Raw genomic sequence first — 26,477 nt, forward strand, 5'->3', positions numbered from 1 at the left:
AAACGCATCGCTCATCCAGAGACATACGGGGCGATGCGGAGCGGATGCGCTTCGGTGTTGAAGACATACTCGTCCAATGGTAGTACGTCTCGAGGGCTAAACAGCAAAAAGAGGTACTTGAGCGTCTCAGCCAAGAAGAAGCTCTGCATAGAGTTGTTTTGCTTGGGATTTGGGGAATTGACATTCTCGAGACCAGAGTAGGCACTTGGGGTGCGGCAGTGACGCTCGATCGCTTCGAAAATGGCCCACCCCCAGTCCTGGTACACGGGATTGCCCGTGAGACGGAAGAGCACGAACAAGCTCTCGATCGTTTCGGGCCGCAACAGGTAGTTGGCAGATCGGACGGAATAGCCACGGTCGGTATCGGCGGTTCTATCGGCACTCAAGCGCTCGTCTTCGAGCTGAAGCTGCAACGTAGCCTGCTCGGCAAGCGTGAGGGGCTGCCATTTTTCAGACGTTTTGCCATCAAAGGCAACGGTTTCTGGACCAATGCCAGACGGCGACTCCAAGTAGAGGCGGGCGCAAGTGTACGCCAGATCTGCCGCCAGCGCCAAATCTTCGTCAGGGTTGGGACCGCCCTCGGCACCGAGTGCGAGCAGCCCAGGCAGGTAGCAAGACAGATGCCCCATTTCATGAACAGCGACATTGTTTCGGCGATCGGCGACATACAGGAGCTTGGTGGCCGCGGAGCGGAAGAGCAAGTGTTGTTTGAGCGCGACGACGGCCTCGTCATACATACGACGGTGCTGCACTTCGCGCGGGTGACCCCTAAACAGTAGAGCTTGCTTGAGAAGGTACTCGTAGAAGCTGTCCGCGAGAGCGCCAAACGAAATGTCGTTGCCAGAGAACAGTCCCGTTTGGGGATGAATGAGCAGAGGATACAGGCCGCTGACTTCAAGAGGCTGCGCCGCAATCGCATCCATGGCAGCCTGGGCCTTATCGCCGTAGATGGGTGTTTTGGAGTGCGCGGACAGATACTTGAACTCGAGCTGGAAACTACCGACTTCAGCAAGCAGAGAGTTGCCCCGCGTCCACTCTGGGTTTTTCGACACGCCCGTCTTGACATTGACCTCGTGATACGGCAGGCCTGTCTTGGTCTCGAGGGCAGGCATCAAGCGGTTGGCCAGCTCTACGGCTTTCAGCAGATAGATTCCATCCATGCTCAACTCGTACGCACTCAGCAGACCACCCACATAGCGGATGGTCGTCTCAAAGAACGATACGCTCTTGTCGTCGGTGAAGTGCAGGGCAGCAATGTGTTTGCGAGCCTGCGCGAAGGAGGGAAGGGAAGGAAAGGGGAAAAGGGGGCAAGAGCGACATGGCGCGAGAGCACAAATCAAATGAGCAAGGGGTGAGCACCAAGGCTTGGGTGAACAAAGGTACACTCAGAACAGCAAACATTGACTGTACCTTCAGAACGACAGATTCCAGCCCCATCAACATGGCAGTGTCCAGCCCATCAATCATTGTGACACCCCAGCCGTTCCAGCTGTCGTTCGTCGCATTCGTAACAGGTCGAATCTGAGGCGTAGACCCATAAAGACGAATACAAATGAATGATGTGGCGCAAAAATGCTGACGCACAGAAAAAAAAAACCCCACAAACAAACCAAAACAAATAAAACAAACAAACAAAAAAAAAATCTGCCACGCGACATACCTCATCGTGACCCCAGGCGTGAGTCTCATAGCCAGTCCACGCATGAACAAACGCTTGCGTGACGGCAGTGCGGTGAGTCTCAATCTTGGCTGCGCGATCCGCCGCTGCTTTTTTCTTGTTGGCGAGCGCAGCTTGTCGCTCACGCTCCTGTCGTGCGCGTTCCTCGGGAGTCAGCCTGAGACCAGCCTGCTTGAGCTTTTGGTACTCGAGCTGCGCCGCTGCTTGTATCCGAGCATTGGCATTGATCTGGTCCAGGTATTGTTGCTTTCGCTGGTCGTGCTCCTGCTTGAGATTGAGCAGGCGCTCCATTTCGTCGTTGATTCGCTTCTCCTCCGCCAACCTTTCTCGCTCAAGATGAGCTTGCATCTGCTGTTCATCGTCCAGCTCCTCTGCAGGCTCCTCTGCAGGTTTCACTGCAGGTTCCTCTTGCGCAGGCGGTGGCGGCGGTGGCTCTGGCTCTGCTTTCACCGGCTCGGCCTGTTTCGCGCCAATCTTTCAGAATGTTCTGGCCAGGGAGTTTTCCGTGCCTGTTTCTGGGCTTGTTGGGTTTGACGTCTTTCTTCGGTGCTGCTTCGGTGCTGCCGGATCATCAGCCCCATCGTCGTCGGGAATGTCGGCCTTTGGTTTGCCACCTTGATTCGGCCATTCTTGATGTGAATTGCATCCCCATCATCGCTACTGCTGCTGCTGCTGCTGCTGCTGCTGCTGCTGCTGCTGCCTGAGCCAGTTGACAGAGCCAGCAGTGCCACGACGGCAAAGCAGATCAGCAACAGCACGAGCAAGCGTCGACGCTGCGAGCTCGAGCTCTGGTTGAAGACGCCGATCGCGCCGCTCTTGTCGTACACGCGTGTCAGATGAGCAACACGCTTCTTGAGCTTGAGACGACCCAGCAGCGCGTCAAACATGGACGCGGACGACGCCTTGCTGACTCCGTACGACCGCGCGCCGCCAGCAGATCCATAGCCATAGCCAGACCCGGATCCAGACCCAGAGCCGGCAAACGCATCCGGAGCAGATGATGACGAATGATAGCCGTGTCCATTGCCGTACGACGACGCGTCCGACGCAGAGGCAGCAGCAGCAGAAGCAGAAGTGTAGCGCCCGGCGCCGTAGCGCGAGTCGCTCCCGCTGTCGAGCGTGATCTCGTCAAAGCCGCTCTGCACGTAGCCATTGTTGTAGCCATGACTGAAGCCATTGTGGTAGCCGGGAGTGCCGTTGGAGGGCGGCGCGCCTGGCGACAGCGAGGACTGATCAGCACCCCCTCCACCACCACCACCACCGCGGCGATGGTACACTGGCAGCATAGCGAAAGCGCACAACAATTAAAGAATGAAATCACAAGTGCAAGTCAGAATCAGATATCAGAGTGTGGATTGTTGGAGAGAGTTGTTCTATTAACAAAAAATTACAGGATAGGAAATTGGGCGAAACGGTCATGGCAAAAAGTTGCTCAGACTGGAAAGCCCGGGGGTTTTTTTTCCCTCAACCACAAGCAAGGCCTTTGGTTGTCAAAGAGGAAGGACAAACCAACAGAATTACAAAATGGTGCAAGTACCACTGCCAGTCGCAGCTGGCGGATTGGTTGGCGTGCGCGCTCCCGTGCCAATGGATGCCGTAGAGTTCCGCGCGCTACCTGGATCTGTACGCGGGACGGAGCGCCGCTGTGGCGGTTCTGGGGCCTGTGCAGTCTGTGGGTCGGTCCGGCGACCTTGAGCTGCTGTGCCTTGCGGCGCAGGGTGCGGCTGGTGCTGCTGCTGCTGGTGCTGTTGTTGGTGCTGCTGTGGTCCATTGGGCGGTTGGTGAGCACCTTGCGCCTGAGGGGCGGCAGGATTGGGTTCGCCGAGGACCACAGCACGACGAGGGTTGTTGATCTCTTCCAGCTTAAACTTGGTGCGCCTCAAGTTCTCGCGTACGCGGGCCGTGTACGGATGGTCCGGTCCAAGCCAGCGCTCGCGGATGGCCAGCGCACGCTCGTACAGGGGGATGGTCTTTTGCAGCTCGCCTCGAGACTTGTACAAGGCGCCGAGATTGACGCACACCCGAGCCACCTTGGGATGGCTCGGGCCGTGTATCCGCTCGCGGATTGGCAGTGCCTTGAGATAGTGCTGCTCTGCAAGGTCAAACTCACTCAAACCATCGTACGCCAAGCCCAGGCCGACAAACGTCTGGGCCATTTCTTCGCTATCTTCGGCAAACAGTTTTTGTCGAATCCGCAGGGCCTCTTCATACAACGGTAGGGCTTCCGAGTAGTCGTGCAGCACGTAGTGAATGTCGGCAAGGGCAAACGTGGCGTTCGCAACCTCTTCTCGCTCCGAGCCGAGCGTCGCCTTGTACATGACGATTGAGCGCTCGCGGAGCCGCTTCGCACCGTTCTCGCCAGTCAAGCGGCCCTGGTTGCCCTTGACGAGCGACAAGTTGTACAGGGCATCGGCCAGCCGCTTGGCTGCACAGCCGCGTGTCAGCACGGCAAGCGCACTTGAGGACAGCTTTGTCGACACGTCAGCCAGAGTAACTTTCTGGCACACCAGGGCACGAACGCACAAGGTTTGAAGATCCGGGACACCTGCAGGAGCCGCCTCTTTGGTGGTGGCAGACGCCAGTTTCGTTGTGGCCGAATCCAATGGCGGACGCTGTGTCGAGTCTTGCCGGTGTAATCCCGCGGCGGCAGACGCATCTCCCGAAGATTGCCCTTGCCCTGCGGCATGTCCATGAGCATGCGCAGAGCCATGTGCGTGGTGCCGACGACTAAAGTTGGATGCGGCAAACGTGTTTACATCTTGGTCGCTGATGGCAAAGGTGGAAACCTTATCCTGAAGGGCCAGCGCCTCGAATAAAATCAACGAAATGTCGTACGCATGCTGGAAGAGGCCCTCGGCAATCTTGTACGCGCCATACTCGCGAATTTTATGAGCCGCAGAGGTCATCCGGACGACGATGGCGTCGTCCTGCATGAATGCCAGAGCTACATAGTTGACGCGATCGATCAGCTCCTGACGCGTCCGCGGCGCAATGTGCCTGTTCCAAAAGCCAGGAGGAACATGGCCGTGTTGCTGCTTGAACGAGGCGGCTTCTGCCGCATTCGGGGGCAAAAATAGCGTGGGCGGGTGCCCATCGCTGCCATTTGGCATGAAGGGAGAGCTGCCTGGCAAAGAGGTCGACAAAGACCCGGGGCTCGGCAGGGAAGGAGAGTCCTTCCTCAGGGCGGCCTCGATTGAATGGGGCGTGCCGCCGGGCGAGGACGGAATGGTGCTGCTGCGACGCCTCCCGCCACCCGTGGCCAACAGCCGTGTCATGTGCGGAGTGAATAGAACGCACTTTAAAGGGTCGTATTTACACAAGGTGAGCACCACGAGGCGCCAGTCGACATTTGGCTCGCGCGTGTGCAGCACTTTCAAGTGGTCGCGCTTGCAAATGTAGTACCAGACCTCCAAGAGCGAGCCAATGTGGTACATCATCCTGCAGGTGAGAGAGAGATTGCCGAGACTCACAACATCCAGCTGCATGCAAAGGAAGGCGAGAATTTCTGGAGGTAACCTGAGCAGCGGCGACTGTTGCCGCAACTCGAGCTCGGTCTGGGTTGGGTCGACAAACGACGAAATGGAGGACGATGTCGAGTTGCGGCGGGATGAGGTGGCAGTGGAGGCCTCTGATGGCGATCCTACCCCACCGTCGTGAAGACTTGCATCGCTGGCAACGGCAGGTGTGGAAGAAGAAGATGCAGAAGAAGAAGAAGACGGCTTGGAGTGCCCCTGTTGTTGTTGATGGTGCTCAGCGTGCAGTTGCTGCGGCTGCTGGTGTTGGTGTTGATGCTGTTGCTGTTGTTGTTGGGTCACCAGTTGCGAAAACCAACCAGTCACCTGGGGTTTGGGTTGATGGTTGCTGCTCAGGGCGTTTGGAAGCTCAAGGGCCGAGGCTGTTGCTGTTGCAGCCGAGAGCCACGGATCGACACGTTGCAAAGCGGGATCGGTCTCGCCCAGCTCCTCGTCATCATGCTCATCGTAGCGCGAAATGCGGCTCGACGCCGGACTGCCGCGAGACATGTTTGAACTGGGGCTGGCTTCGCCTGGCGTCCCCGTGCGACTGGGACCGGCGCTAATCGGCATCCATCGGTCACTTGCCCGTCCGCCACTTGAGGATGGTCCCGACGGCGCGATGTATGGTCGCTTTTCCATCGCAATCTGCTGGTGGGAACACAACAAGGTGAGGAAGTTGAGGCCTTGTGTTTGGGGTCAGCTCTGTTTTTGTTGGCAGTCGGTCTTACAATAAGAAGCGGGGGGACTTTCAAATCAATCTCGATAAAGCTTGTATTGGTTTCGTCTCGATGTCGCCTGCCAATGGCCGCTCGTTGCGATACGAAATGCTTGTTCGATATGTCCAATGTGGTTTCCTGTCAAACAATCGCCGCGTTTGAACGCTGTCAAATCGGCCAGTGAGTTCAGCAGCAGCCATTGCAACCACCACCCCCACGCCCACCAACCGCCACCCAAACCACACAGCAACTAGCATAAATGAGTATCGGGATGTCAGCTCGCCCACCGTCGCCGACAACAGGAAGAGAGGCGGAATTTGAGTGAGTGTCAAGGTTTGATGACGAACGGGAAGAAAGAACCCCCGCTCTCCTTTCCCCGGCTTGGATAAACCGTGAGCTTGGAAGCCATCTTGGACTGAGCATGCTTATCAGACGCACTGAAGCCCCACACACAAGCACTGGGCCCGCGCTTCCCCTCTTCCCCCTCTCCTACGACAAAGGCTTGAGAAAAATAGAAAAAAAAAAAAAAAAGGGAACGAGTTTTCCGCTTTCTATCTCTTTCATTTGTTTTTTGCCACACTTGTGCTCGCAGTGCATTCATTCATTGTGCGTTAGCAACTCGATCATTTCGCCCTGTGCAGTGCCCCAAAAAGTCAAAACGCAAGAGTCGCTACTGTTCTGGTTGGATGAGGCGAGTACGAAGCGGCATAGCGAACCCCCGCTTCCTTTTTTTTTTTTTTTTTTTTTTTTTTTTTTTTTTGCATTTGGCCCTTCATCACGAGCGCGCGTCATCAACGAGCCAGAATGGAGTGGAGGTGGTGGAGAGACAGATAGAGGGGAGAGTGAGTGAGTGAGTGTGTGTGTGTGTTTGTTGCCAAGAAGCCCCGACTATGTGGTTGGTTGTGCGCAATGGAGCACCGCTGCCGTACCTTGATGGAAACCAACCCGTAAAGTAAAGTGTGAAAATGGACGACTGAAGCTGGACAAGTCAGACAACAACAAAAACACAAAACAAAGAACGGTGGTCGAGGTTTGCTCGTTGAGAAGGGGTGGAGAAGCTTGGTGTATTTTGACGATCGGACGAAAACTTGAAAACACAAGCGAGATTGATTGAAGCGCCTTTTTCTGTACTGTAGCTTAGTGCTTGGGTGCCATGCGCTTGGAAAGATAGATCGTCCACAGGAAGGCAACAGCGTTGGCAAAGAGAACGCGGTACTGGAGCGGGATGTAGTTCAGGTTGATGAACTGGGCGGGTGTCCAGACAATCAAGTTCATCTTGACAGCACCAGGGTAGAGGGTGCGCACCTTGTGCATGGTTTCCTCCCACGTCTTGCCCTAGACAATACAAGACAAAGGGAGGGGGTGGGGGATTGGTCGGACGCGAAATCCATGCCAGGTGAGCACTGTGACAAATACTAAAATCAACAACACACACTCAACCTACCTCAAGCAATGACACCACGATAAAGAACAAGAGAGTGAAGAGCGGTGCGAAAATGAATCGCTCGCCGAGCAGCTTGATGAACTGACGCGATCGCGACGGTGGCTTGCCGGGAGTGGAGAAGCGCTCCAAGATTTCGTAAAACTTGTGAGTGATTGGTCCGTTAAAGCAGAGTCTAAGCAAGCAGCCGCAAAAGCAACCATTCAGAGGCATTTTCGACGTGATGCATTCGGGTGAGTGAGTCAGACAAGGTCTGTGTTACCCAAAGATCGCATAGGATGCGATGGAGCGATAGTCCACGCGAGGAGTGTTCCGGATGCGCTGCGAGAGAACGTTGCCTGCGCCACCAAAGGCCAACAAAAGCACCAGTGAATGAGCTGACTTCTCAACAACATGCATGCACAGACATTCAGGCCGAGCCCTTGAGTGGGACAGCAGGAGAGGGGTTAGCAGGATGAGTTGTCGGATTTCGTCTGCCCCCTCCAGCAGCAGCCAAACAGCTCGACGATCGGAGGGAAAGACGCACCGAGTGAGGCAATGACACTTGCAGACACGGCTTTGGTGAGCATCGGGCGTCGTTGGAGCGCGCCGAGGTACGCCTGCAGCAGTGCGTTGTTCGCCATCAGAGTTCAGCAAGCAAGGACGACTAGACTGCCCTCAGCGATCGTCCCTTTTTGATACTTGTGATACATGTACAACGACCACATTTATTTGCACAGCTCCTTACTTGTATGTGTACTGTACCTCATTGTGGCTGCCAGTCAGTCTATTCTTCAATGCGAAGCTCTGTCGCCCTGTTCGCGCTCGTCGCTCTGCTCGGCTTTGCGGCCGCCGGTGCGTCTGCCATGCCCGCCCACAAGTTCCACCACCGTCCCGTTCACCACAACGGCGACGCTGACACTGCTGCCTACCCGCTCATCGAGATCACGCTCTACATGGAGTCGCTGGTAAAGCACTTCATCAGCCTCTTTCTCCCGCTCGCTTTTTGTCGTCATTGCTCAACGCTCAGTGCTCGTGTCGACGGCAACCGGCGAACAGCCATTCTGGCCAGATGAGTGTTGGCGGTGTTGGTGGTGGGGTGGGGTTTGAGGGGCGGCTCTTGAACCGGGGTCTGCTGGGTGACTCGTGATGATACCTCCGACACGCACTGATTGACAGACATGCACACATACACGAGCACACTTTTGGCTGACCTTGTTTCTGACCTTGCTTCGGTTTTGTTTCTGTTATCATTCTTAGTGCCCCGACTGCCAAGCGGTAATAACGAAAAGCAGGCTCAAATGTTTGGAAATCATCTCCAAAAACTCACTTGTTGTTCAACGTGTAAACAGCTCATTGCTGGCGATCTCTGGAACGTCTGGAACTCGAGCATCTCTTCCATCATGAACTTGACCCTTGTTCCGTACGGTAACGCCAAGGAGTCGCAGTCCGGATCGACCTGGGAGTTTACTTGCCAGCACGGGTAAGTCAGGTCCTGATTGCTCGTGCCCCTTTGGATTCATGATTTGCTCATGGTATTGGTTTGGTGTATCCCGATCGCTGCTTGCAGCATGTACGAGTGCGTTGGTAACGTTCTCGAGGTAAGCCGAGTGCTCAATTCGTTGTTTTGTTTTGTTTGGGTTTTTTTTCGAAGAAGTTTTCCGCTCACTCAACGCACGCTTCCTCTTCACCACAACCCCCCCCCATCCCTCCGACATAGACCTGCGCCATCAACTTGCTCCAGAACTCGACCGTCTGGTTCCCGTTCATTCACTGCCTCGAGGGCACTTCTGCCCCCAACGCTGCCGGCCCCGCTTGCGCCGCCAAGCTTGGCATCAACTTTGACCCCATTGATGCCTGCATGACCTCCGCCCAGGGCAACGCCATGGAGCACGAAATGGCGCTCAAGACGGCCGCGCTGGTTCCCGCCCACACCTACGTTCCCTGGGTCACGCTCAACGGTGCCCACTGCGTCCCATGCGAGAACGGCCACCTCAAGCAGGCCATCTGCGGTGCCTACACTGGCCCGAAGCCCGCTGACTGCTAAACCAAAGCCAAATCTACCCCGACGTGGACTGCACACACAACAGCCGTCCCCTCTTCGAGGGTCCAGCAGTTTGTGTGTGCGCGGATGATCTTTTCACTGATTTCTCACTGTTTTTGAGACCCCCCTGGTTAAAAGAATTCGAAAAGATTTTTGGATTTGTTTGAAGCTTGTTGATCAGTCAAACAGTGCAAGTCGGGCTACACCAAACCAGTGTGTGGTTTTCCCCGAGCTTGTTGGATTTTTTTTCTTTTGTCTTGTTTGAGATGACATTGGGACACAGAATACAAACTCGCTCCCGTTTCGGAGACAGCAACATTTGGCACGCCATTCATGTACATCATTGTGGCAGCCAGTCAGTCTTTTCTTCTGCATCCATTTGTTTGTTTCCCAATGCGAAGCTCTGTCGCCCTGTTCGCGCTCGTCGCTCTGCTCGGCTTTGCGGCTGCCGGTGCGTCTGCCATGCCCGCGCACAAGTTCCACCACCGTCCCGTTCACCACAACGGCGACGCTGACACTGCTGCCTACCCGCTCGTCGAGATCACGCTCTATATGGAGTCGCTGGTAAAGCACTGCACCTTATCAGCCTCCTTCCCCCCCTCGCTTGTTGTCATTGCTCAACGCTCGTGTCGGCGGCAACCGGCGAACAGCCATTCTGGCCAGATGAGCGTTCGTGGTGACGGGGGGTGTGAGGTTTGATGCGAAAAACAAAAAAACGTGGATCAGGAAAGTGTCGCGACCGGCCTGACTCGTGACCTGTGATGTTACCTCGTGATGATAGATCAACTTCACACTTATTCACACACACACACACACACACACACACACACACACACACACTCTCTCTCTCTCTCTGCCATACACGAGCACGCTTTTGGCTGACCTTCATGCTGACTTTGCTTCTGACCTTGCTTCTTTGGTTTTCTGTGATTATTCTAGTGCCCCGACTGCCAAGCGGTAAGAACGAAAAGCAGACTCCAAATGTTTGGATCTCTCGAATCCATTTCTCGTATCCAAAAACTCACTTGTTGCTCCACGTGTAAAACAGCTCATTGCTGGCGATCTCTGGAACGTCTGGAACTCGAGCATCTCTTCCATCATGAACTTGACCCTTGTTCCGTACGGTAACGCCCAGGAGTGGCAGTCTGGATCGACCTGGGAGTTTGAGTGCCAGCACGGGTAAGTCAGGTCCTGATTGCTCGTGCCCCTTTGGATTCACGATTCGCTCATGTTGTTGGTTTGGTGCATCCCGATCGCTGCTTGCAGCGCGCGTGAGTGCATTGGAAACGTTCTCGAGGTAAGCCGAGTGCTCAATTTTTTACTTTTTTTTTTTTTGTTGTTGTTGTTGTTGTTGTTTGTTGTTGTTATTTCCAAAAGAAGTTTGCCGCTCGTTCTCTCGCACTCACTCAACGCACGCTTCCTATTCAACACAACCTCCCATCCCTCCGGCTTAGACCTGCGCCATCAACTTGCTCCAGAACTCGACCGTCTGGTTCCCGTTCATTCACTGCCTCGAGGGCACTTTCAACCCCTGGTCTGCCGGCAACCAATGCGCCGCCTATTTTGGCATCGACTATGCGCCCATTTATGCATGCATGAACTCTGCCCAGGGCAACGCCATGCAGCACGAAATGGCGCTCAAGACGGCCGCGCTGGTTCCCGCCCACACCTACGTTCCCTGGATTACGCTCAACGGTGCCCACTGCGTCCCATGCGAGAACGGCCACCTCAAGCAGGCCATCTGCGGTGCCTACACTGGCCCGAAGCCCGCTGACTGCTAAACCAAAGCCAAACCAGTGTGTGGTTTTCCCCGAGCTTGTTGGATTTTTGTCTTTTGTCTTGTTTGACATGACATTGGGACACAAAATACAAACTCGCTCCCGTTTCGGAGACAGCAACACTTGGCACTTCATTCATTTCGTAAACGCTTGTCTCAGTTTTTTTTTTTTTTTTTTTGTTTTTTTTCCCCCGTTCGTTTCTTCAGACTTTTCAATGTCGAGTTCAAGCAGCGTTTACAGCGGCGACTACTCTGCCGACGATCGCAGCCTCAACGTGCCCGGTGCGTTCACCCTGAGTGCTCAACTACGCTGTCCTAGTTTAATATCAGTAGATGGAGGGTGGAGTGGTGAGTGGTGAGTGGGGATGGGGGTGTCGTGGTCAGAATGCTGGTCTCTTGGCGAAACCAAAAAAAAAAAAAAAAAAAAAAAAAAGACCTGTTTTTCTTTTGGCTTCTTTGACAAGCAAGAACTCTGACACGCTGCTGCTGGGCTTCTTCTTGTGTGATGCTCACTATTGCTTGCATTATTCGACCAACACAATGAAAGCGGAGCGAGAGGGGGGGGGAGAAGGCACTTGGGAGAAGCGAACCATTCGAGGGAATCAGTGAAAAGCGAGAGAACCATGTGCCGAGTGACTGTGACTGTGATTGTGGCCGCCCGCATAAACCCCTGACTCTTGTCCCCCCCCCCCATTTGGCCACTTTGGCTGGTGAGGCCAGGATAGACCGCCGTGGGATTATTTTGGAGGACGGGAAGGGGAAGGGGAAGGGAAGGAGAACGGGGAAGGTCTTCGCTTGGCTCTTCTCCCACTGTCTCTCTCTGTCTCTCCGGTGCTGACTGTGCGATACCGTTGTAACTCACGATTTGGCATGCGGTCCCTTTTGGAACACAGTGACACCGAACGTCAACCAAGTCGGACGAATGCTCTCGTCGTATGCCTGGCAGTATGACCCGGCTGTCTTTGCCAACACGAACATGGAGCTGCTTGCTCCCGAAAGCGTCTCGCAGGCTCCCCTCGGCATCGGCCATCGTGTCTGCTATGGTAAAGCTTCTTCTGCTGCTCTACGAAAAAAAAAGCCAACGCACAGGATCGAGGATGGTGGAAATTGCTGCAAAGGGGGTTTTTTTTTTTCCTTTTTCCCCTTTGTTTGTTGCACTCATTTCGTCCACTTGTTCTCGGAATGTCAGGCACTGGCACGTCGTACTTGGCTGGTGCAGCGCTTGGCACGCTTTATGGCGTGGGCTCTGGTCTGCGCAACCCTGACGCCACCTCCACCCGCCTGAAGGTCAACAGTGTGCTGAACAGTGTGACACGGCATTCCCAATCGGTCGCGCACACTGTCGGTGTTGTCGCGCTCGTATACACAGTCATGGATGGCGTTACCATCCGCCTTCGCGATGGCCAAGACGATGCCTACAACACAATCGGATGCGGTATTGGCACGGGCCTTCTTTTGCGCTCAGCGTGTAAGGAGTGTTTTGTGCAATGTTTTGTTTTTTGTTTTTTATTTTGATTTTGGAAACGAGTTGGGGGGGCGGTTTCTTGAGGAGCTAATCACTGTTTCCGCTGTGTCATCCCAACAGCTGGCCTGAGGCGTTGCTTGATGGCCGGTGCCCTCGGTGGCGCCATGGCCGCAACATACTATTTCGGCAACCAGATGCTCAATAAGAACGAGGATTCGGCACCACAACATTGATCAATAAATAATAAAAGCATTCATTTTCAAAGCCTTAAGAGAGTCAAAAAACAGCTTTATTGAAAGATCGCTCGATCACAGCGTGTCGCGCTAGAGAATAAACAAAACAAAAACAGAATTAACAAAAACAAAAACTAACAATGTTCAATCCCAATTTTAAAGAATGCTACAGCAACCGAAAACACTTGGCGACTGGTAAGGCTGTAGGTGGTGTAAAGTAGCAGACAGAGACAGATACTCAGATGAGCTCAAGCAGCCAGCCAGCATCAATACGCAAAACACAGCACCACCAAACTTGCCTTGTTGCCGAGCAGCCGAGTCGTTTCCGCGCTCGCTCGTCGGCGGACACTGCTGCTATTGATGGTACTATTGACGCTGGACTTGGTTGACACCATGCCGAGCGACGCCACGTACGACATTTGCCGAGGAGAGGCTGGCGCCGAATTGACGGGTGTGGATGCCGGGATGGACAAGCTAATGCCCTCCACGGCGTTAGATGACATGAAGCGCGTTGATGGAATGGTACCTACGTCGTACTGCTTGGCGTTGATACTGGGCAGTTTGAGGTAGCGACAGATGGCCGAGCATCGATGGGTCTGGAGGAATTTCTCAATGCCCTTAATGCCCAGGTTGCCCTTTCCAAAGCCTACCCGGTCGATGGTGTGCATTTGAGGGTCTGTGTACCGGTCACCCACTCCCTGGACGTCGCAGACAAGGAGCTGGTGCTTGGACGCCTCGTAGGTAAAGTGCGAGAACGCTTGCGGCGTGTTGCGCTCGTCGTCATCGTTTACATAGCCATAATTGTTGTTGTGCTTGCGGTATGGTCCGTCGATAAAGTGCTCTACGGCGCACAAGGGATGATTGGGACGATCCGTCAGCGAAATGAGCCACGCTTCGATAAACTCGATTTTCTTTGGCGGATTGTACGCATTGTAGCGATCGGCCCACAGGCGGCAAAACATTTGCATTTCTGCAAAAAGTGGTGATGGAGACGACGGGTGTGAGCTCATATCCACGAAAGGCATGAAAGCATGAAAAATAAAACAACAAACACAAACGGAAAAAAACAAACAAATAAAACAATCCGCACCTGCATCTTGGAAATACTGCTCGCGCTCCTCTTCCCCGACAGCCATCTTTGCCACAAAAGTAACACCCTTGTTGGCTTCAGACAAGTCCATCATATGATAGGCCGCACGCAAGCCACCGCGCGCAAACGGCTCGCTCTCAATTTTCACGCTGATGGGCGTGTTTGTCCAAGTGCCCAAAGCGACACTGAAAGTGTGCTTCATGGCGCTCTCGCTAGCAAGTAGGGCAAAGTCTGGAGGTGGCCGATGAGCGACGGTTGTTGGGCCTAGAGAGCGAGAGCGAGAGAGAGGATGAGCTACAATTCTCAGCATGTTGTCCGCCCCCCCCCCTCCTTCTGAACAAGCAAAAACCATCAAGACATAAGAATCTCTTCGCCCTTACTGTGTGACTCGCCGCGAGGACTGCCGCCAGCCGTTGTCGACGTCACTGAAGTGCAGGTGGTGCCCGTCAGCTCGTCGACCAGCTGGGCCTTGCGCTCTCGATACTCGGTCACAGTAATGTAATCTTGTTCGTAGAGCTCCTTGAGGTTCTTGAGACGCGCCCAGTACTCGACCTGGCGTATGCTGGGAACGCCTTTGGTTGCTGCACGACCGCCCACATCGCTGGCAAACTTGGCGTGTCGCGAGCTTGGCCGTGTGTCAGAGCCATGCGAAGACAGTTCATCCGACGATGACGACGGAGGTGATGCCATTGTGCCAAACGCAAGCGTAGCCGAGAGACGTTGGCGCGATACGTGCGAACGGCGCTTGGTCGAGTGGGTCCCGGACGACAGCGACGAGGATGACGAGGCTGCCGACGGTGGCGGAGACGGCATAGACTCAGTGGCTGCCGTGGTGCCAAGCCCGTTGTTCAGCAGCGCCGGAATGGACGGTGCGGACGCGGCAGCAGCGAGTGGCATCATTGCAGCATTCAATTGCGGATGGTTCAAATCAGCAGACGCAGACGCAGACCCAGCAAGCGCACCGTCAGCTGCAGTCGACGCAGCAGCAGCAGCAGCAGCGGCGGCAGTGTCAGTAGCACTTGGAGTAGTCGCAGTAGTCGTTGAAGCAGTAGTAGTAGGAGTAGCAGCAGCAGCAGCGGTCGGAGCGGGTGAATTCGCTACGGAATGTCGGAGGTGAGATTGGCGTGGGTTCGCTGATGATGAGGCATCGCTCTTGTTGCTGCTGCTGTTGGCAGCCGACTCGTCGTCCTTGTCGTCGTCGACGTCCGCATCAGCACCGGCGTCTGCGTCCTCGTGCAGGCTGGCTGGACGGAGGAGTGCCCGTGGTGGTGGTGGTGATGGTGGTGGTGGAGGAGAAGAAACAGCAGGAGGAGGAGGAGGAGGAGCAGTCGCTCCCGGCTTGATTGTTGCTGCCAGATTGGATGCTGATCGGGAGGAATCGGCCGAGAGTCCGCGCGCAGGCTGCATGAGCGGGTGCTCTTCAACGAGCGTCAGCGCCGGCGACAGTGGCTGCGAGGGTGGTCGGGACGCAGTCGTCAATGTACCCGTCGTCGAAGGCGAATGTGACACATGCGAGCCAGCTGAGGACGGTGCTGCTGCGATCGGCAGCGCAAGCCCGCCATCACGATCGGCCGCCATGAGTGTCAGTGCCGGTGGTGTAGTCGATGCTGATGCTGGTGGCAGTGCTGAAGCGGTGGCGCTCTCAGATTCACCAGCAGCAGCCGTGGTGGCTGGCGGTTTGCTGGTGGTAGTGGCTGCCGCCTCCGGTTCGGTCGTGCTGGACATTGCCGTCCAAGGAGGAGGGGGAAGGGGTGTGGTGTGTGGTGAGGTGAGTGTCGCCAACAGAACTTGGAGCGGGCAACGACACGGGACGACAAGAGGCGAGAAAGACGGAGCGCAGAACAGTTCTCAAAATAAAAAAAAAATCACAAAAAAAAAATCAAAACAAATCAAAAAAAGAAGGAATGAAAGGATTTGAAACAAATTTGGCGCGAAAAAACAACACGTCCGCGACGTTGCTCTCCTGTTGTTGCTCTTCGGTCGGGGTTTGCGATTGCGCGAGGTTTTGCATTGGACTGCGTTGTGGTCTCAGAGTGTGTCGTGTGTTTGGTGCAAGATCAGCATGCCACGTGCACGAGAGGAGACATTGGTGGCAACGTTGAGCGAAACGCGACTTTTGCACCTGCCGCGCCTTGTTGATCTGGCGGTTTTCTCGCACTGCGATTTTCAAGGACTGCGCTCAGACAGACTTGTTGATCAGGGGAAAAAGAGGGAAAAAGTAGGTCGGCTTTGTCAAGTCGAGTGATGAAGCTGGAGTTTGAGTTGGCTTTCATCTCAAAAACCTCACGCTCCAGCATCGAAAAAGTGAGTGGCCGTGCGGTGATGCGTTTTGTGAATATACATCTATTTGCGCTCACTGGAGCAAGGGGAAGGTCGGAGAAGGTCGGGAAGGTGGCTTGGACGGGGAGTGGGAGGGAAGTGAGATAGTGGGAGAGGTCCCTTCAGTGGGAGAGGTCCCTGAGCTGGATCTAGACGTTCACAAGAGTTTGTGCATGTTGTGACCGACGAGACGAGGCTGTTGTTTGCAAACATAGGGGTTGCGAGCCCCGATCCTCATTCGCCATTTGATCAAGAGCATCTCCGGTGCGAACAGATCCCCGCTGTGAACAGCATACACGTCGAAGGTGAGGTTGTATAGAGATCGTGTGTGTGTGTGTGTGTGTGTGTGTGTGTGTGTGTGTGTGTGTGTGTGTGTGTGTGTGTGTGTGTGTGTGCGTGTGTGTGTGTCACTTTTCGACTTCTGGGACGAGATTGTGGGTGTGACAGTCTTCTTTTCTCAACCAAAATTAATTACATGTTTGTCAACTCCAAACTCCGCGCTCACCGCATCGTCACGCTCATTCTGACGTTAACATCAGCTGTGTTTTATGCCGTTGCTGCTGCGAGCAACACGGTGTACAGCGCCGATGTGAAGACGTACGTGCCTAGCGAGGGCTGGGTGAATGTGACCGCCGACGGCGGGTTTTGGAAGATGTGCGTCCTCGACTACTGCGACTGGTGGCATTGGCAGGATTTTGAAACCTATTCGCTCGTCACCAACTCTGGATTGTCCAAGCTCTACTCGAGCGGCAGTGTTGTCGCGTCTGGCGCGCTGTTCTCTGGGATTGCCGCGGCGTTTATCGCTGCCGTTACAATCAACGCGACGCTCCGCATTCGCTGGGTCCTCGTCCCACTCAGCTTGGCTGTGATTGTCGCGGCTGCGGGCTTGGGCATGGCGGCAGACATCAAAGTCCGCCCCGAAACATGGCTCAATGTCAGTGTCATCCCGATCCCGGTTACCATCGACTACGGTCACATGTTTGGCCTGATCGCCGCAGGCTTTGTCGCCGTCCTCCTGGCGCTCGTTCAAGAGATTGCAGTGTTCGTTGTGCATGGCGACCAGCACTACCTGACCATCCAAGCATAACTCTGCGCATCCTTGTTGCATGATCCCAAAATAAATCTTTCGTTTTAGGCTGTCAGCACGTGTCGCCCACACAGTTTTTCGCATTTGTTCTGAACGCTTGGAACGTGGTCGATCTTGACGTCACAGGGACCCTCCATTCGCATTGGATTCGCAGGTCCATTGAGAGGGCCTTGTGTGGTGCTTCTGGAGCATCGGTGTGCGAATGGCGGGCGGAGATTGTATTTTAGGTAATTGCTTTTTGGGGGGCGGGGCAAACTCGATGACGGTTCCACCCCCACTGTTTTCCCATGAGTGGACTTTGTATTGTGAGGTGGGGGAACGCAGCAACGCGATAACAGGTCTGGGAGGCTGACAGAGCCACCTCGGATCGTCGTCACGCAAACTACTCCAAACATGTTCACTGCAACGTCATCACGACCACATGCTTCCTTTTGTTTCGGGCTTCTTCCCATCAACGGACACTACTAAAGTTCATTGTCATAAAAACGGAGGGGAGCGATAGTGAAAGAAACACCTCGAAACGAACTTGAAGCGTCCACACTTGGAAAAGTGGATTGTCGCGTAACTTCTGCGAAACCCACCCACCCCCAGACTCACATAACCGAATAACGGTACAGTGAATGATTCGACACAAAACCCACCAAGAGTGCGGGAAGACCCCCCCCCCCAATATTGGCCCAGTGCCAGTCTTTTGGTTCTGAGAAATTTCCATTCGGTTTGTTTCTGTTTCTCGCTCTGTTGCTCGTGTTCCCCTTTCGATATTGATGTTTCACACTGTTCTGCTTGTCTTGATAGTGACTCTTGCAGCCTCTAAATGAAGCGAGGCGTGCGAACGGGAGATACGTCCCTCCCTGAGCATTGCCAAATCGATGGAAAGGCGCGAATTCAAGGAATTCGGGATTGTCTTTGAGCTCACCGTGCATGTGAAGTGCGATTGAGTGTGCAAAGAACCGCACCTTTTATTTTGCTGATTTTTGGTGTTCCTCGTCTTTTCAGACAGTCTCAGTCTCTCTTTGTTCAACACCAAGTGTGCGTATGTCACCCATTTCAGCTTTTTGACACACCTCGCACACCACTCTCCTTCTCCTCGCCACCTCCGCCGCTGTGCTCTTACCTTGCTGGTTGCGCCATCAATCACGAGCAAACAAAAACGCTTCTGCTAAACCTCCTTACCCTTCGCTTCGTGCTCGGGCAGCAGGCATCGCCATCGCCGCCCAACCCGCAAAAAAAAAAAAAAAAAAAAAAAAAGTAATGTAGCACGGAATCGGCTGGATTTTGACACTTCGCACCTCCGCACGCATGTGTGCACTGCTCATCCCTGCATCATTGGCCCCGGGGTTTGTTCAACGTGCGAAAGCAGTCTCCAGCCGAGCGGTCGAGAACCAACGTGAGCAAGAAGAGAGGTTTGGGTGGTCGAAAATGGGCGCAGGATTCTTTTTGATTTTTACTTTTTTACTTTTTTTTTTACTTTTTTTTTTTTTTTTTACTTTATCGCTGTCTCTGCCTCTCGCTCCCCAGCGTGCGTGCTGGATGCTCGTCCATTGTTCTCGCTCCATCCTCTCATGGAGATGCTTGGGGCACACGCGGGGGAACGTTCTTCTGGAGTCGAGAAAGCCCCTTTCTTCCGTTCTTCGCATTTTTACCGCTTCTTTATTTCTTGTTTTCGTATTCGTATGAGTATTTTTATTTTTCGATGATTTTCCATTCTCTGCTCTGCTTCAACGACTCCATCCCGCGCAATCCCCCCCCCAACCAAAAGCCACTTGTTGCTGTTCTTCCTCAGCGACCCTGCTTCCCTCTCCGTACTTTTGTGCCTGTTGTTCACAAATGTTTAAACAAAATGGGGCCAAACCACAAAGAAATAGCAAGCCTTCTTTCCTCGCATGATTGTTGCCCTCCCCGTCTGCCTTTCTTTTGCCCCTCTCCTTCATTGCATGCCATTGCCTTCTGCTGCGCTTGCAGTCTTCATCGCGCGTCTCTCCCTCTCGCTCCCTCGCTTTTGCTTCTGCTCTCCTTCCTGCTTCGTTTTGCTGAACCGACAAACCCTAGTGATTTTTGGTGATTTTTGTTGGTATTTTTCAACTTGCCTTTTTTTTTTCCATTTCGAAAACTTGCCTTTTTTTTTCCGTCATTTTTTTTTTCTTTTTTTCTTCCAACCCACATCATGACAACCAACTCACTCTTCTGTTTTGAATGTTTCTTGTTGTTTGACAGACTTGCGCTTGTTTTCTTTGTGCTGAACAAAAAACAAACAAACAAAAATGCACCGTCTGGCTCGGCAGCCGCAAATGGCACTGCCGCTGCTGGTGGTGGTGCTGCTCGCTCTGCTCGGCTTTGCGACTGCAGAATGCCCAACCACTATTCTCGACTTTTGCGGCGATGGATCTGAAGTTTACATCCCCGCAATCGTGGCCCCCGAAGACTTCTGCCCGTGCAGGGTTTTCAACGGATCCTTGTATCTTGGCAGCGGCCCGGCTGGCTATGTTGGCACTCCCGTCAACCTGACCGGGATGGAAGTTGTCACTGGTGACTTTTACCTCGGCGTTGATAGTGTGAGCAGGAACATTGTGCTGCCCGATCTGCGCGAAGTTGGCGGATTCTTCTACTTTCTCGGCGGTCCCGACACTTTGAGTGCATTTCCTGCGCTGTACCGCATCAATGGCACTTTGACCATTCAGCCGCTGATCGGTCAACCCTTCAACAGCTCTTGTGGAATTGACACGCTGAAGCACGTCGGCGGAGACTTTGCTTTTGGACTCAGTCAGTATACCATGGGCTGCACCAGCCTTGGCAACATGCAGCTGGAGACGATTGGCGGCGCGTTGTACTTCCGCAACAGCGACTCCGAGAGCCCCGAACTCACGTCGTCGTCGGCGGCGTTTGCCTCGGTGTCCACGCTCTCAACTCTCACCTTGAATGGCCGGGACGTTCATATGTTAGCCTTTACCAACCTGAACACCATTCGCACCGATCTGCTTTTCGACATGCATTTCGCCGACGCGGGAACTGTGAGCTTCCCGTCGTTGACTCAAGTTGGCGGAGACATCACGCATGACGTGGCCGTTGGCGTGGTCTCGACAGAGATTGTCATGCTTGTCCTGAGTCGGGTGAATGGCTCTTTCAATCTCCCCGTCACCACTGGACACTACACTCTCATGGCGCTGAACTATGTTGGCGGTGATTTTACGGTGCCTATGGCACTTGGCGATGGCACGGCATCTTCTCTGGACACTCCGGTGCAGACTGTGGGCGGCCGTTTCATCATGCCCTCAGGCCTTTCAGTAGACTCGTTCTACGTCTACTCCCCTCAGCTACAGTACATTGGCAGCAGTATCGTTCCGCCTCAACTGTTGACTTCGGTGCACATGCCCGAGCTGCTGCAACTCAACGGCACGCTCAACCTACAGGTCATCGACTTGTCGTTGCCCAAGCTCGATCGCGTTAATGGCGCCCTCCATCTGGATGCGTTGAATCAACCCGACTTGAGCCTGCTGCGCATTGTCAGCGGCGACCTTTATGTCAATGCGCCAATCCCTTCTCTTGGCCACCTTGAATCAGTCGGAGGCAGTCTCACCCTCACGTCATCGACCGGCGACGTAAATTGCGGCAAACTCAAGTTTATTGGTGGTGATGCAAGCATCGAGGCCCATTCGGTGACTCAAGCCAACTTCACGTCGTTGGCTGTGGTTCAGGGCACTCTTACCATCGGACCCATGACCGTCAGCACGTCCGGCAGTGTTTCTCTCCACTTTGGTAGTCTTCGCAACATCTCGCTGAATCCGCTGGCTGCGCCCGAAAACCCTGGTCTGTTTGTTCACGACATTCCCTCGGGCACTTACTTTTTGCGCACCGTCCAGCTCGTCAAGTACGGAGACGTCATCGTTACCGGCATGTTCAACGAGCTTGCTTGCAATTCGTCCGAGATACCCTTCCCGACCTCGGCGATTGCTCATGGCGCCTTTTACGCTTGGGGCAACGACGTGGGCTCTCATCTGTGCACCGCCTGCCACACCACAACAACAGTGATGAAGCAAGCTCATGTCAACGCGCTGAACGGCTGCAAAGTCATCAACGGCTCGCTGATTTTGAACATTACCACGCCCCTCAACCTAAACCCCCTCAAGTCAATTCGTGAAATCCAAGGTGGCATGCTCGTTCTTCATGGCAGTGCGATGGGCTCGACGCTCGACTTTCTTTCAGGACTGCTTGCGGTCGATGGCGAAGTCATTATTGCCGGTACCAGTCTCGTGTCCCTGTCTGCGATGCGTCTGCGCTCCGTGCGCTATGGCTTTTCCATTTCTGAAAACTACCACCTCACGGACTTTGACATGCTTGCTGACGTCCCTGTCCCTCTGCGTGACTGGGGCTATGCACCGCAACGCCTCGCCGATCCCGCTCGCCAGTCCGTCTACGCGTTTCCGTTCGAGAACGGTCTTCCGTTCCTTGCACAGCTCAACTACGCCGTGATTATTCGCCACAACCCCAAGGTGACTAGCTTTGGAACGCTTGACAGATTCCATGCCGAGTCCGAATCCCTTCCGCTTGTGTACATCAATGGCAATGGGTTTTGCGCTAGCTCCTGGTATTTCGCCGTGAGCCTCCCCTCCGCTACCAGTGATGACCCCTGCTCCTCCTTCACCGAGCCGTGTGTGTCGTCGTGTGGTAAGTTGCAACCTCGACAAACAACCATCCATTTCGTTCGTTTGATTTGTGTCGCCAAGCTGGTTTTTTTTTTTTTTTTTTTTTTTTGCTCACGCCATTCTGTGTTCCGTTCTGTAGAGGAAATATCCGAGGTAGATTACCAAAATCAATGCGTCACGCCCGAGGAGTTCTCAGAAGGCGTTGATTTCGCCTTATTCGCTACAGTGGACAGATGGGTTGGCTGCAACCAACTCACGACTGACGCAGACTTTACCCCGGAGCTGGTCTCGCTAGTTGACGAGTTGGTGCCAAATTACAACGCTCTCCAAGATTTTATCAAACTTCGAGATCTCACCGTGTATGGCGCAGTGACGCCTCTCCGTTTCAACAAGCTTGAAGATGTCGAAGTCCTCACCGTGTGGCTGGAAGATTGTGCCTCGTACGAGTTTCCAAACCTGACATCGGCGAACAGTATCATTCTCCAATACTCTGAGAACGGCGGGTGCAACATTTCCGGTCTGTCCACCATTGTCACGGTGTCCGATACCATCACGGTGAAGGAGATTTACTCGGGGAACACGTTCAACGTTCTCGCCAATCTCGCTCCCACTGAGAATTCCGAGTCGGTTATTACTGTTCAAAATGTCGCTGTGCAAAGCCTGCGCGGCTTTGATCACGCATCCGGCTGGGGCATCTATCTCAAGAGCAGCGATCTCGGCGAGGTGCACATCTGCACGCAAGCTCAAAACCTCGGTGATTTTGTCGTGGAGGAGTCCACTGTGACTGCATTCACTGGATTTGGAAACGCCCTGACAGCAAACAGCATCAGCATTACCGACCTGACCATGGACTGCTTGTCGAATCCGTTCCCGTCGCTCGCGCAAGTCCAGGGCTCTATCACTTTGCAAGCGAACAACTGGGCAGACAACTGTACCGTACTCTTCCCGGAACTCACAGTCGTTGGCGACTACGTGAGCTTGCAAAACAACAACTTGCAAAATTTCGTTGCTCCGCGTCTCGGACAAATTACCGGCAACAACCTCATCGAATGTGCTAGCTACTCGTCGACGGCACTGTGCATTGCGTCCAATACCCACATGCAGAATCTGGGTGGTTTTTACCGCATGGCTGAAGCTGTTGGTGCCATTACTGTGGTCTTGAACCCCAACCTCTGCGTTGGCTGGGCCAGTCAATCCGGCCTGGCACCATCAGGCACTGTTAACGCTGCCGACAACTCGGCATCCTGCAGTGAGCTCTCTGGTGACCAGCACGTTTCTTCGTTCGCGGATTTGCTGAGCCTCGTCGGTTACAATTACATTAATGGCGGCCTGCGGATCACCCTGGATGCTGATGTCGACACTGCCGATTTCTACCTGCCCTCCTTGACTTTGCTTAACAACGGCGAGCTTTTCATCAGTGGCGTGCGCACGCCCACGATTGACTTCTTGCCGGCTCTTGATAGCATCAAGTCTTATGTCGTCAAAAACAATCCCGGTCTCGTTGACTTGAGCTTGTCCATTTCCACCTTCGTGGTGTCTGTCGACATTGACAACAATCCCCTGCTCGAAACCATTTCTGCATTCCCATCGTCAGTTTCCGGAGAAACCACAAGCGACTCGCCGTACCGGATCTCAGTCACCAACAACCCTCGGCTCGAATCGTACGACTTTCTGTCGCAGCTCACAAACTACTCACCCGTTCCGCTCCAGCCTGCTCGTTTGCAGAACAACTCTTTGCTCTGCGCGGATGATATTGTTCACCCTGTCGCTGGCGAATCCGTGCCGCTGGACATTACCTTTGTGAATGACTCTTGCTGTAAGTGGAAGCCACTCGACATTGGGGGGGGGGTTTCTTGTCTTTTCTTTCGTTTGGTTGCGTGCATGTAAATTGGAGTTGGCGGCTGACTTTTCCCCGATTGCTGCTTGCTTGATGATTTCCATTTTCCAGCAAACGATCACTTTGTCAATCAGATTTTGACCGTTGTCCCCATTAACTCGCCCACTGGCGCGGGCAAGTTCATGCGAGCAATGGATACGGTTCTCTCGATGATGCAAAGCAACTCTGGTAGTGTCGCGAATTCATCGGCCGTTGTGACGAGCATGCTGAGCTCGATGGCCAATCTTGCCACCTACTTGCTCAACACCGGGTCTTTGCCTTCAACTATGGTGAGCCTACACATTGATTGCTTGAAAAAAAACAAAATCCCTTTCGACAGCTGTTGGAGCAGAGTGAGGAGAATCCCAAACGTTTATTTAACATTTGCGCGTGTGTTGGTTCTTTGACGTTCTTCGCAGACGGTGAACAATATCACGCAGAACATGGACAAGCTGTTCTCAAGCAATCTGATGCAAGTCGCTCGCTCCACTGGACAATCGGCCAATCTCGCTCAGAGTATCGAATCCATCTTCTTTGTGGCATCGTCGTCCGTTGCTTCTGGCTGTGGCCAGTTGGCGATCGATTACCACGGCTCCAACTTTGGTGTTCAGGGTCGTCAAGGTCAGTAAACCAAACGGAGGGAAGCCGAGGGAAGCCTTCGACTGACACGATGACTTTACACGATGATACTCACTTGGTGTCTGGTGTATTTTTTTTTGTTTCTTTGTTTCTTTGTTTCTTTTGGGGGGGGGGTTTCCTGTCTGCACCGATGTTGCAGCTTCGTCGTCTGACTCTAGCAGTGCCTTCCAGTGGGCTGGTATTGATCTCAACCTGCCGACCGACCTGGCCGAACACGTAGGCTTCAACAGCACGGGAGATGCCACGGGCTGCTTGAGCCAGCTGTTTGTTGTGTACAAGAACAGCCCATTTGTTGGCACGTCGGACAGCGTTTCCAGCGTTTTCAGCTTTTCGCTGCGCGATACCCCAATTGTTGACCTGACCTCTCCAATTCGCTTCACAATGGAGGTCGATCTGTCGTCGGGCATGTCGCCCAGCAAGCTGGTGTGTGCGTTCTGGAACTATACACTCAACAACTGGGACACGAACGGTTGCGTTTCTGCGAATGCGACGGCAACGTCCATTGACTGCGCTTGCACGCATGCCACCAATGTGAGGCGCCCCCCCCCCCTTTTTTTTTGTTCTTGTTTTTGTGCTGCTGTTGTTGTTGCTGCTGCTGCTGTCTCGTTGTTGGGATTCGTTCCGTCGTGTCTTCCCGTGCTCATCGTGCTGTCGGAATTGTTGGTTCCCTTTGCCAGTTTGCCATCTTGTTTGACATTTCAGGAGGCGACGACATTTCAGAGGAATCCAAGCTGGCGCTGCGCTATCTTTCGGCCATTGGCTGCGCTCTGTCCGTGGCGGGATGCGTATTCACCCTGATTGTGTTTATGCTGCTGCCCAAGTTGCGCACCGGCCCGGTGGTCCTTGTCATGGGACTCTGCGTGGCCATTCTTGCAGTCAACATTTTGTTCTTGGTTGGCATGAGCGAAAGCAGCAACTTGAGCTCCAGTGGCTGCGAAGCGGTGGCTGCTCTCCTCCATCTCTTCCTGATGGCCAGTTTCTTCCTCATGTTCTGCCAGGGCGTGCACATGTACCTGCTCGTTGTTCGCCTCGCCCGCGATACCGACCACTACATTAAGCGGTACATTGTGGGCTCGTATGGTCTGGCGATTCTCATTGTCGTTTGCCTCGTTATTGCCAACGCTGGCACAGATCCGTACCGTGTGGTCGACTACGGCGGCCAGGATAGGTGTGTTTAACGGCATGTTGAGTTGAAAGAAGGGGGTTTTTGATTTTTCGCAATCTCACTTTGGTTTTGTTGCGTGGTTGTGGGGTGGTTTTTTTTGTTTTGTTTTGTTTTCTTGTTTCCTTTTCGGTTCTCGCCGCTACAGTGATGTCGGTCATGCTTGCTGGATTGGCAACCGAAACGGCTTGATTGGCGCGTTTGTCGTTCCTGTTGGTGTGATTCTGGGCATCAACCTGCTCATCTTCGGTGCAGTGCTGTACAACCTGCACGCGGTGCAGAATGACAAGTCTCTGAAGGGTGCCAAGTCGCAGTCCAACCAGACGCGCTTGTACCTGACCATCCTGTCGCTGTTTGGTCTGACGTGGATTTTCGCCTATGTGGCGTACATTCGTGGTGCCGAGTTTGCCTGGTACCTGTTTGTGATTTTGAACAGCTTCCAGGGCGCCATCATCTTCTTCTTTTACTGCTGCAACAGGCGCGTACTGGACAACCTGCGCCAGCGCTTTGGCTCTGGCTCGTACGCTGCTATGTCGAGTGGACAGTCCAAGTCCACCCGAGCGACGAGTGATGATTTGGAAAGCGCGCGCACATCTCGTGCGACCCAATCTTCGATTTCCGAGAGCGGTACTTATGAGATGACGTCGCGTTAGTTTAGTGCGGGCACTGTTTTTTGTTATGTCTATGCGCATGTCGGCTTGGTCTTTTTTTTGCTTGTGATTGTACGTGATGGTGCTGTATGCCCCGATTGTTAAAACCAAAAGACCAGCTACTTGTTTTTGTCAAGTGTGCGACAGCGCAGGCCAGTTTTGTTGG

The 26,477-nt window shown here is 53.8% G+C and overlaps 8 protein-coding genes across 9 annotated transcripts; 4 read left to right on the forward strand and 4 right to left on the reverse strand.

Annotated features, from left to right (window-relative positions):
* Positions 1–11: 11 nt before the first annotated feature.
* Positions 12–2,964, reverse strand: CAOG_00804 (mannosidase; the record flags this gene model as incomplete). Its single annotated transcript, XM_004365618.2, has 4 exons — positions 12–1,268; positions 1,411–1,521; positions 1,661–2,137; positions 2,293–2,964. 4 exons carry the CDS (start codon positions 2,962–2,964, stop codon positions 12–14), a joined length of 2,517 nt encoding a protein of 838 aa, XP_004365675.2.
* Positions 2,965–3,035: 71 nt separating this feature from the next.
* On the reverse strand, positions 3,036–6,877 carry CAOG_00805 (hypothetical protein). The gene is made up of 3 exons (XM_004365619.2): positions 6,839–6,877; positions 5,922–6,074; positions 3,036–5,838 (listed from the first exon to the last, which is right to left on the reverse strand). The coding sequence occupies exon 3, from the start codon at positions 5,830–5,832 to the stop codon at positions 3,196–3,198; it is 2,637 nt and encodes an 878-aa protein (XP_004365676.1). The 5' UTR covers positions 5,833–5,838; positions 5,922–6,074; positions 6,839–6,877; the 3' UTR covers positions 3,036–3,195.
* A 56-nt stretch (positions 6,878–6,933) lies between these two features.
* Positions 6,934–7,992, reverse strand: CAOG_00806 (peroxisomal membrane protein 2). Its single transcript, XM_004365620.2, has 4 exons — positions 7,877–7,992; positions 7,613–7,688; positions 7,354–7,525; positions 6,934–7,244 (listed from the first exon to the last, which is right to left on the reverse strand). Exons 1-4 carry the CDS (start codon positions 7,971–7,973, stop codon positions 7,047–7,049), a joined length of 543 nt encoding a protein of 180 aa, XP_004365677.1. The 5' UTR covers positions 7,974–7,992; the 3' UTR covers positions 6,934–7,046.
* Positions 7,993–8,126: 134 nt separating this feature from the next.
* Positions 8,127–11,154, forward strand: CAOG_08442 (hypothetical protein; the record flags this gene model as incomplete). Its single annotated transcript, XM_011271711.1, has 5 exons — positions 8,127–8,297; positions 10,313–10,330; positions 10,422–10,552; positions 10,640–10,670; positions 10,828–11,154. The coding sequence occupies 5 exons, from the start codon at positions 8,127–8,129 to the stop codon at positions 11,152–11,154; spliced, it is 678 nt and encodes a 225-aa protein (XP_011270013.1).
* On the forward strand, positions 9,567–12,962 carry CAOG_08443. 2 transcript variants are annotated; one of them, XM_011271713.1, is made up of 5 exons: positions 9,567–9,586; positions 11,358–11,432; positions 12,044–12,193; positions 12,340–12,618; positions 12,736–12,962. In XM_011271713.1, exons 2-5 carry the CDS (start codon positions 11,366–11,368, stop codon positions 12,846–12,848), a joined length of 609 nt encoding a protein of 202 aa, XP_011270015.1. In that variant the 5' UTR covers positions 9,567–9,586; positions 11,358–11,365; the 3' UTR covers positions 12,849–12,962. The 2 variants fall into 2 exon arrangements, with proteins under 2 accessions (XP_011270015.1, XP_011270014.1); XM_011271712.1 differs by lacking the exon at positions 9,567–9,586 and having other exon boundaries at positions 11,304–11,432.
* On the reverse strand, positions 12,889–15,835 carry CAOG_00810 (eukaryotic elongation factor-2 kinase). The gene is made up of 4 exons (XM_004365624.2): positions 14,319–15,835; positions 13,939–14,202; positions 13,148–13,818; positions 12,889–13,049 (listed from the first exon to the last, which is right to left on the reverse strand). The coding sequence occupies exons 1-4, from the start codon at positions 15,661–15,663 to the stop codon at positions 13,005–13,007; spliced, it is 2,325 nt and encodes a 774-aa protein (XP_004365681.2). The 5' UTR covers positions 15,664–15,835; the 3' UTR covers positions 12,889–13,004.
* Positions 15,836–16,715: 880 nt separating this feature from the next.
* CAOG_00811 (hypothetical protein) lies at positions 16,716–17,395 on the forward strand. The gene has a single exon (XM_004365625.2). It carries the CDS (start codon positions 16,733–16,735, stop codon positions 17,342–17,344), a length of 612 nt encoding a protein of 203 aa, XP_004365682.1. The 5' UTR covers positions 16,716–16,732; the 3' UTR covers positions 17,345–17,395.
* Positions 17,396–18,222: 827 nt separating this feature from the next.
* Positions 18,223–26,447, forward strand: CAOG_00812 (hypothetical protein). Its single transcript, XM_004365626.2, has 8 exons — positions 18,223–18,373; positions 19,559–22,006; positions 22,124–23,800; positions 23,933–24,150; positions 24,280–24,481; positions 24,639–25,030; positions 25,177–25,667; positions 25,810–26,447. The coding sequence occupies exons 2-8, from the start codon at positions 19,606–19,608 to the stop codon at positions 26,312–26,314; spliced, it is 5,886 nt and encodes a 1,961-aa protein (XP_004365683.1). The 5' UTR covers positions 18,223–18,373; positions 19,559–19,605; the 3' UTR covers positions 26,315–26,447.
* The last annotated feature ends 30 nt before the right edge of the window (positions 26,448–26,477 follow it).

This window comes from Capsaspora owczarzaki (genome assembly GCF_000151315.2).
Source record: "Capsaspora owczarzaki ATCC 30864 unplaced genomic scaffold supercont2.1, whole genome shotgun sequence".
NCBI classification, from domain to species: domain Eukaryota; class Filasterea; order Ministeriida; family Capsasporidae; genus Capsaspora; species Capsaspora owczarzaki.

Bases quoted from the DNA above. Each gene is read 5' to 3' on its own strand.
- CAOG_00805 (XM_004365619.2), bottom strand. From the start codon at position 5,832: ATGGAAAAGCGACCATACATCGCGCCGTCGGGACCATCCTCAAGTGGC.
- CAOG_00806 (XM_004365620.2), bottom strand. From the start codon at position 7,973: ATGGCGAACAACGCACTGCTGCAGGCGTACCTCGGCGCGCTCCAACGA. The intron at 7,689-7,876 runs GTGCGTCTTTCC...TTGGTGGCGCAG, and splicing joins AAGTGTCATTGCCTCACTCG to GCAACGTTCTCTCGCAGCGC. The intron at 7,245-7,353 runs GTAGGTTGAGTG...TGTATTGTCTAG, and splicing joins TCGTGGTGTCATTGCTTGAG to GGCAAGACGTGGGAGGAAAC.
- CAOG_08443 (XM_011271713.1), top strand. From the start codon at position 11,366: ATGTCGAGTTCAAGCAGCGTTTACAGCGGCGACTACTCTGCCGACGAT. The intron at 11,433-12,043 runs GTGCGTTCACCC...TTTGGAACACAG, and splicing joins TCGCAGCCTCAACGTGCCCG to TGACACCGAACGTCAACCAA. The intron at 12,619-12,735 runs GTAAGGAGTGTT...TCATCCCAACAG, and splicing joins CCTTCTTTTGCGCTCAGCGT to CTGGCCTGAGGCGTTGCTTG.
- CAOG_00810 (XM_004365624.2), bottom strand. From the start codon at position 15,663: ATGTCCAGCACGACCGAACCGGAGGCGGCAGCCACTACCACCAGCAAA. The intron at 13,819-13,938 runs GTGCGGATTGTT...CACTTTTTGCAG, and splicing joins GCAGTATTTCCAAGATGCAG to AAATGCAAATGTTTTGCCGC. The intron at 13,050-13,147 runs GCAAGTTTGGTG...CACCACCTACAG, and splicing joins CTCGGCTGCTCGGCAACAAG to CCTTACCAGTCGCCAAGTGT.
- CAOG_00811 (XM_004365625.2), top strand. From the start codon at position 16,733: ATGTTTGTCAACTCCAAACTCCGCGCTCACCGCATCGTCACGCTCATT.
- CAOG_00812 (XM_004365626.2), top strand. From the start codon at position 19,606: ATGCACCGTCTGGCTCGGCAGCCGCAAATGGCACTGCCGCTGCTGGTG. The intron at 22,007-22,123 runs GTAAGTTGCAAC...TCCGTTCTGTAG, and splicing joins GCCGTGTGTGTCGTCGTGTG to AGGAAATATCCGAGGTAGAT. The intron at 25,031-25,176 runs GTGAGGCGCCCC...TCCCTTTGCCAG, and splicing joins CTTGCACGCATGCCACCAAT to TTTGCCATCTTGTTTGACAT.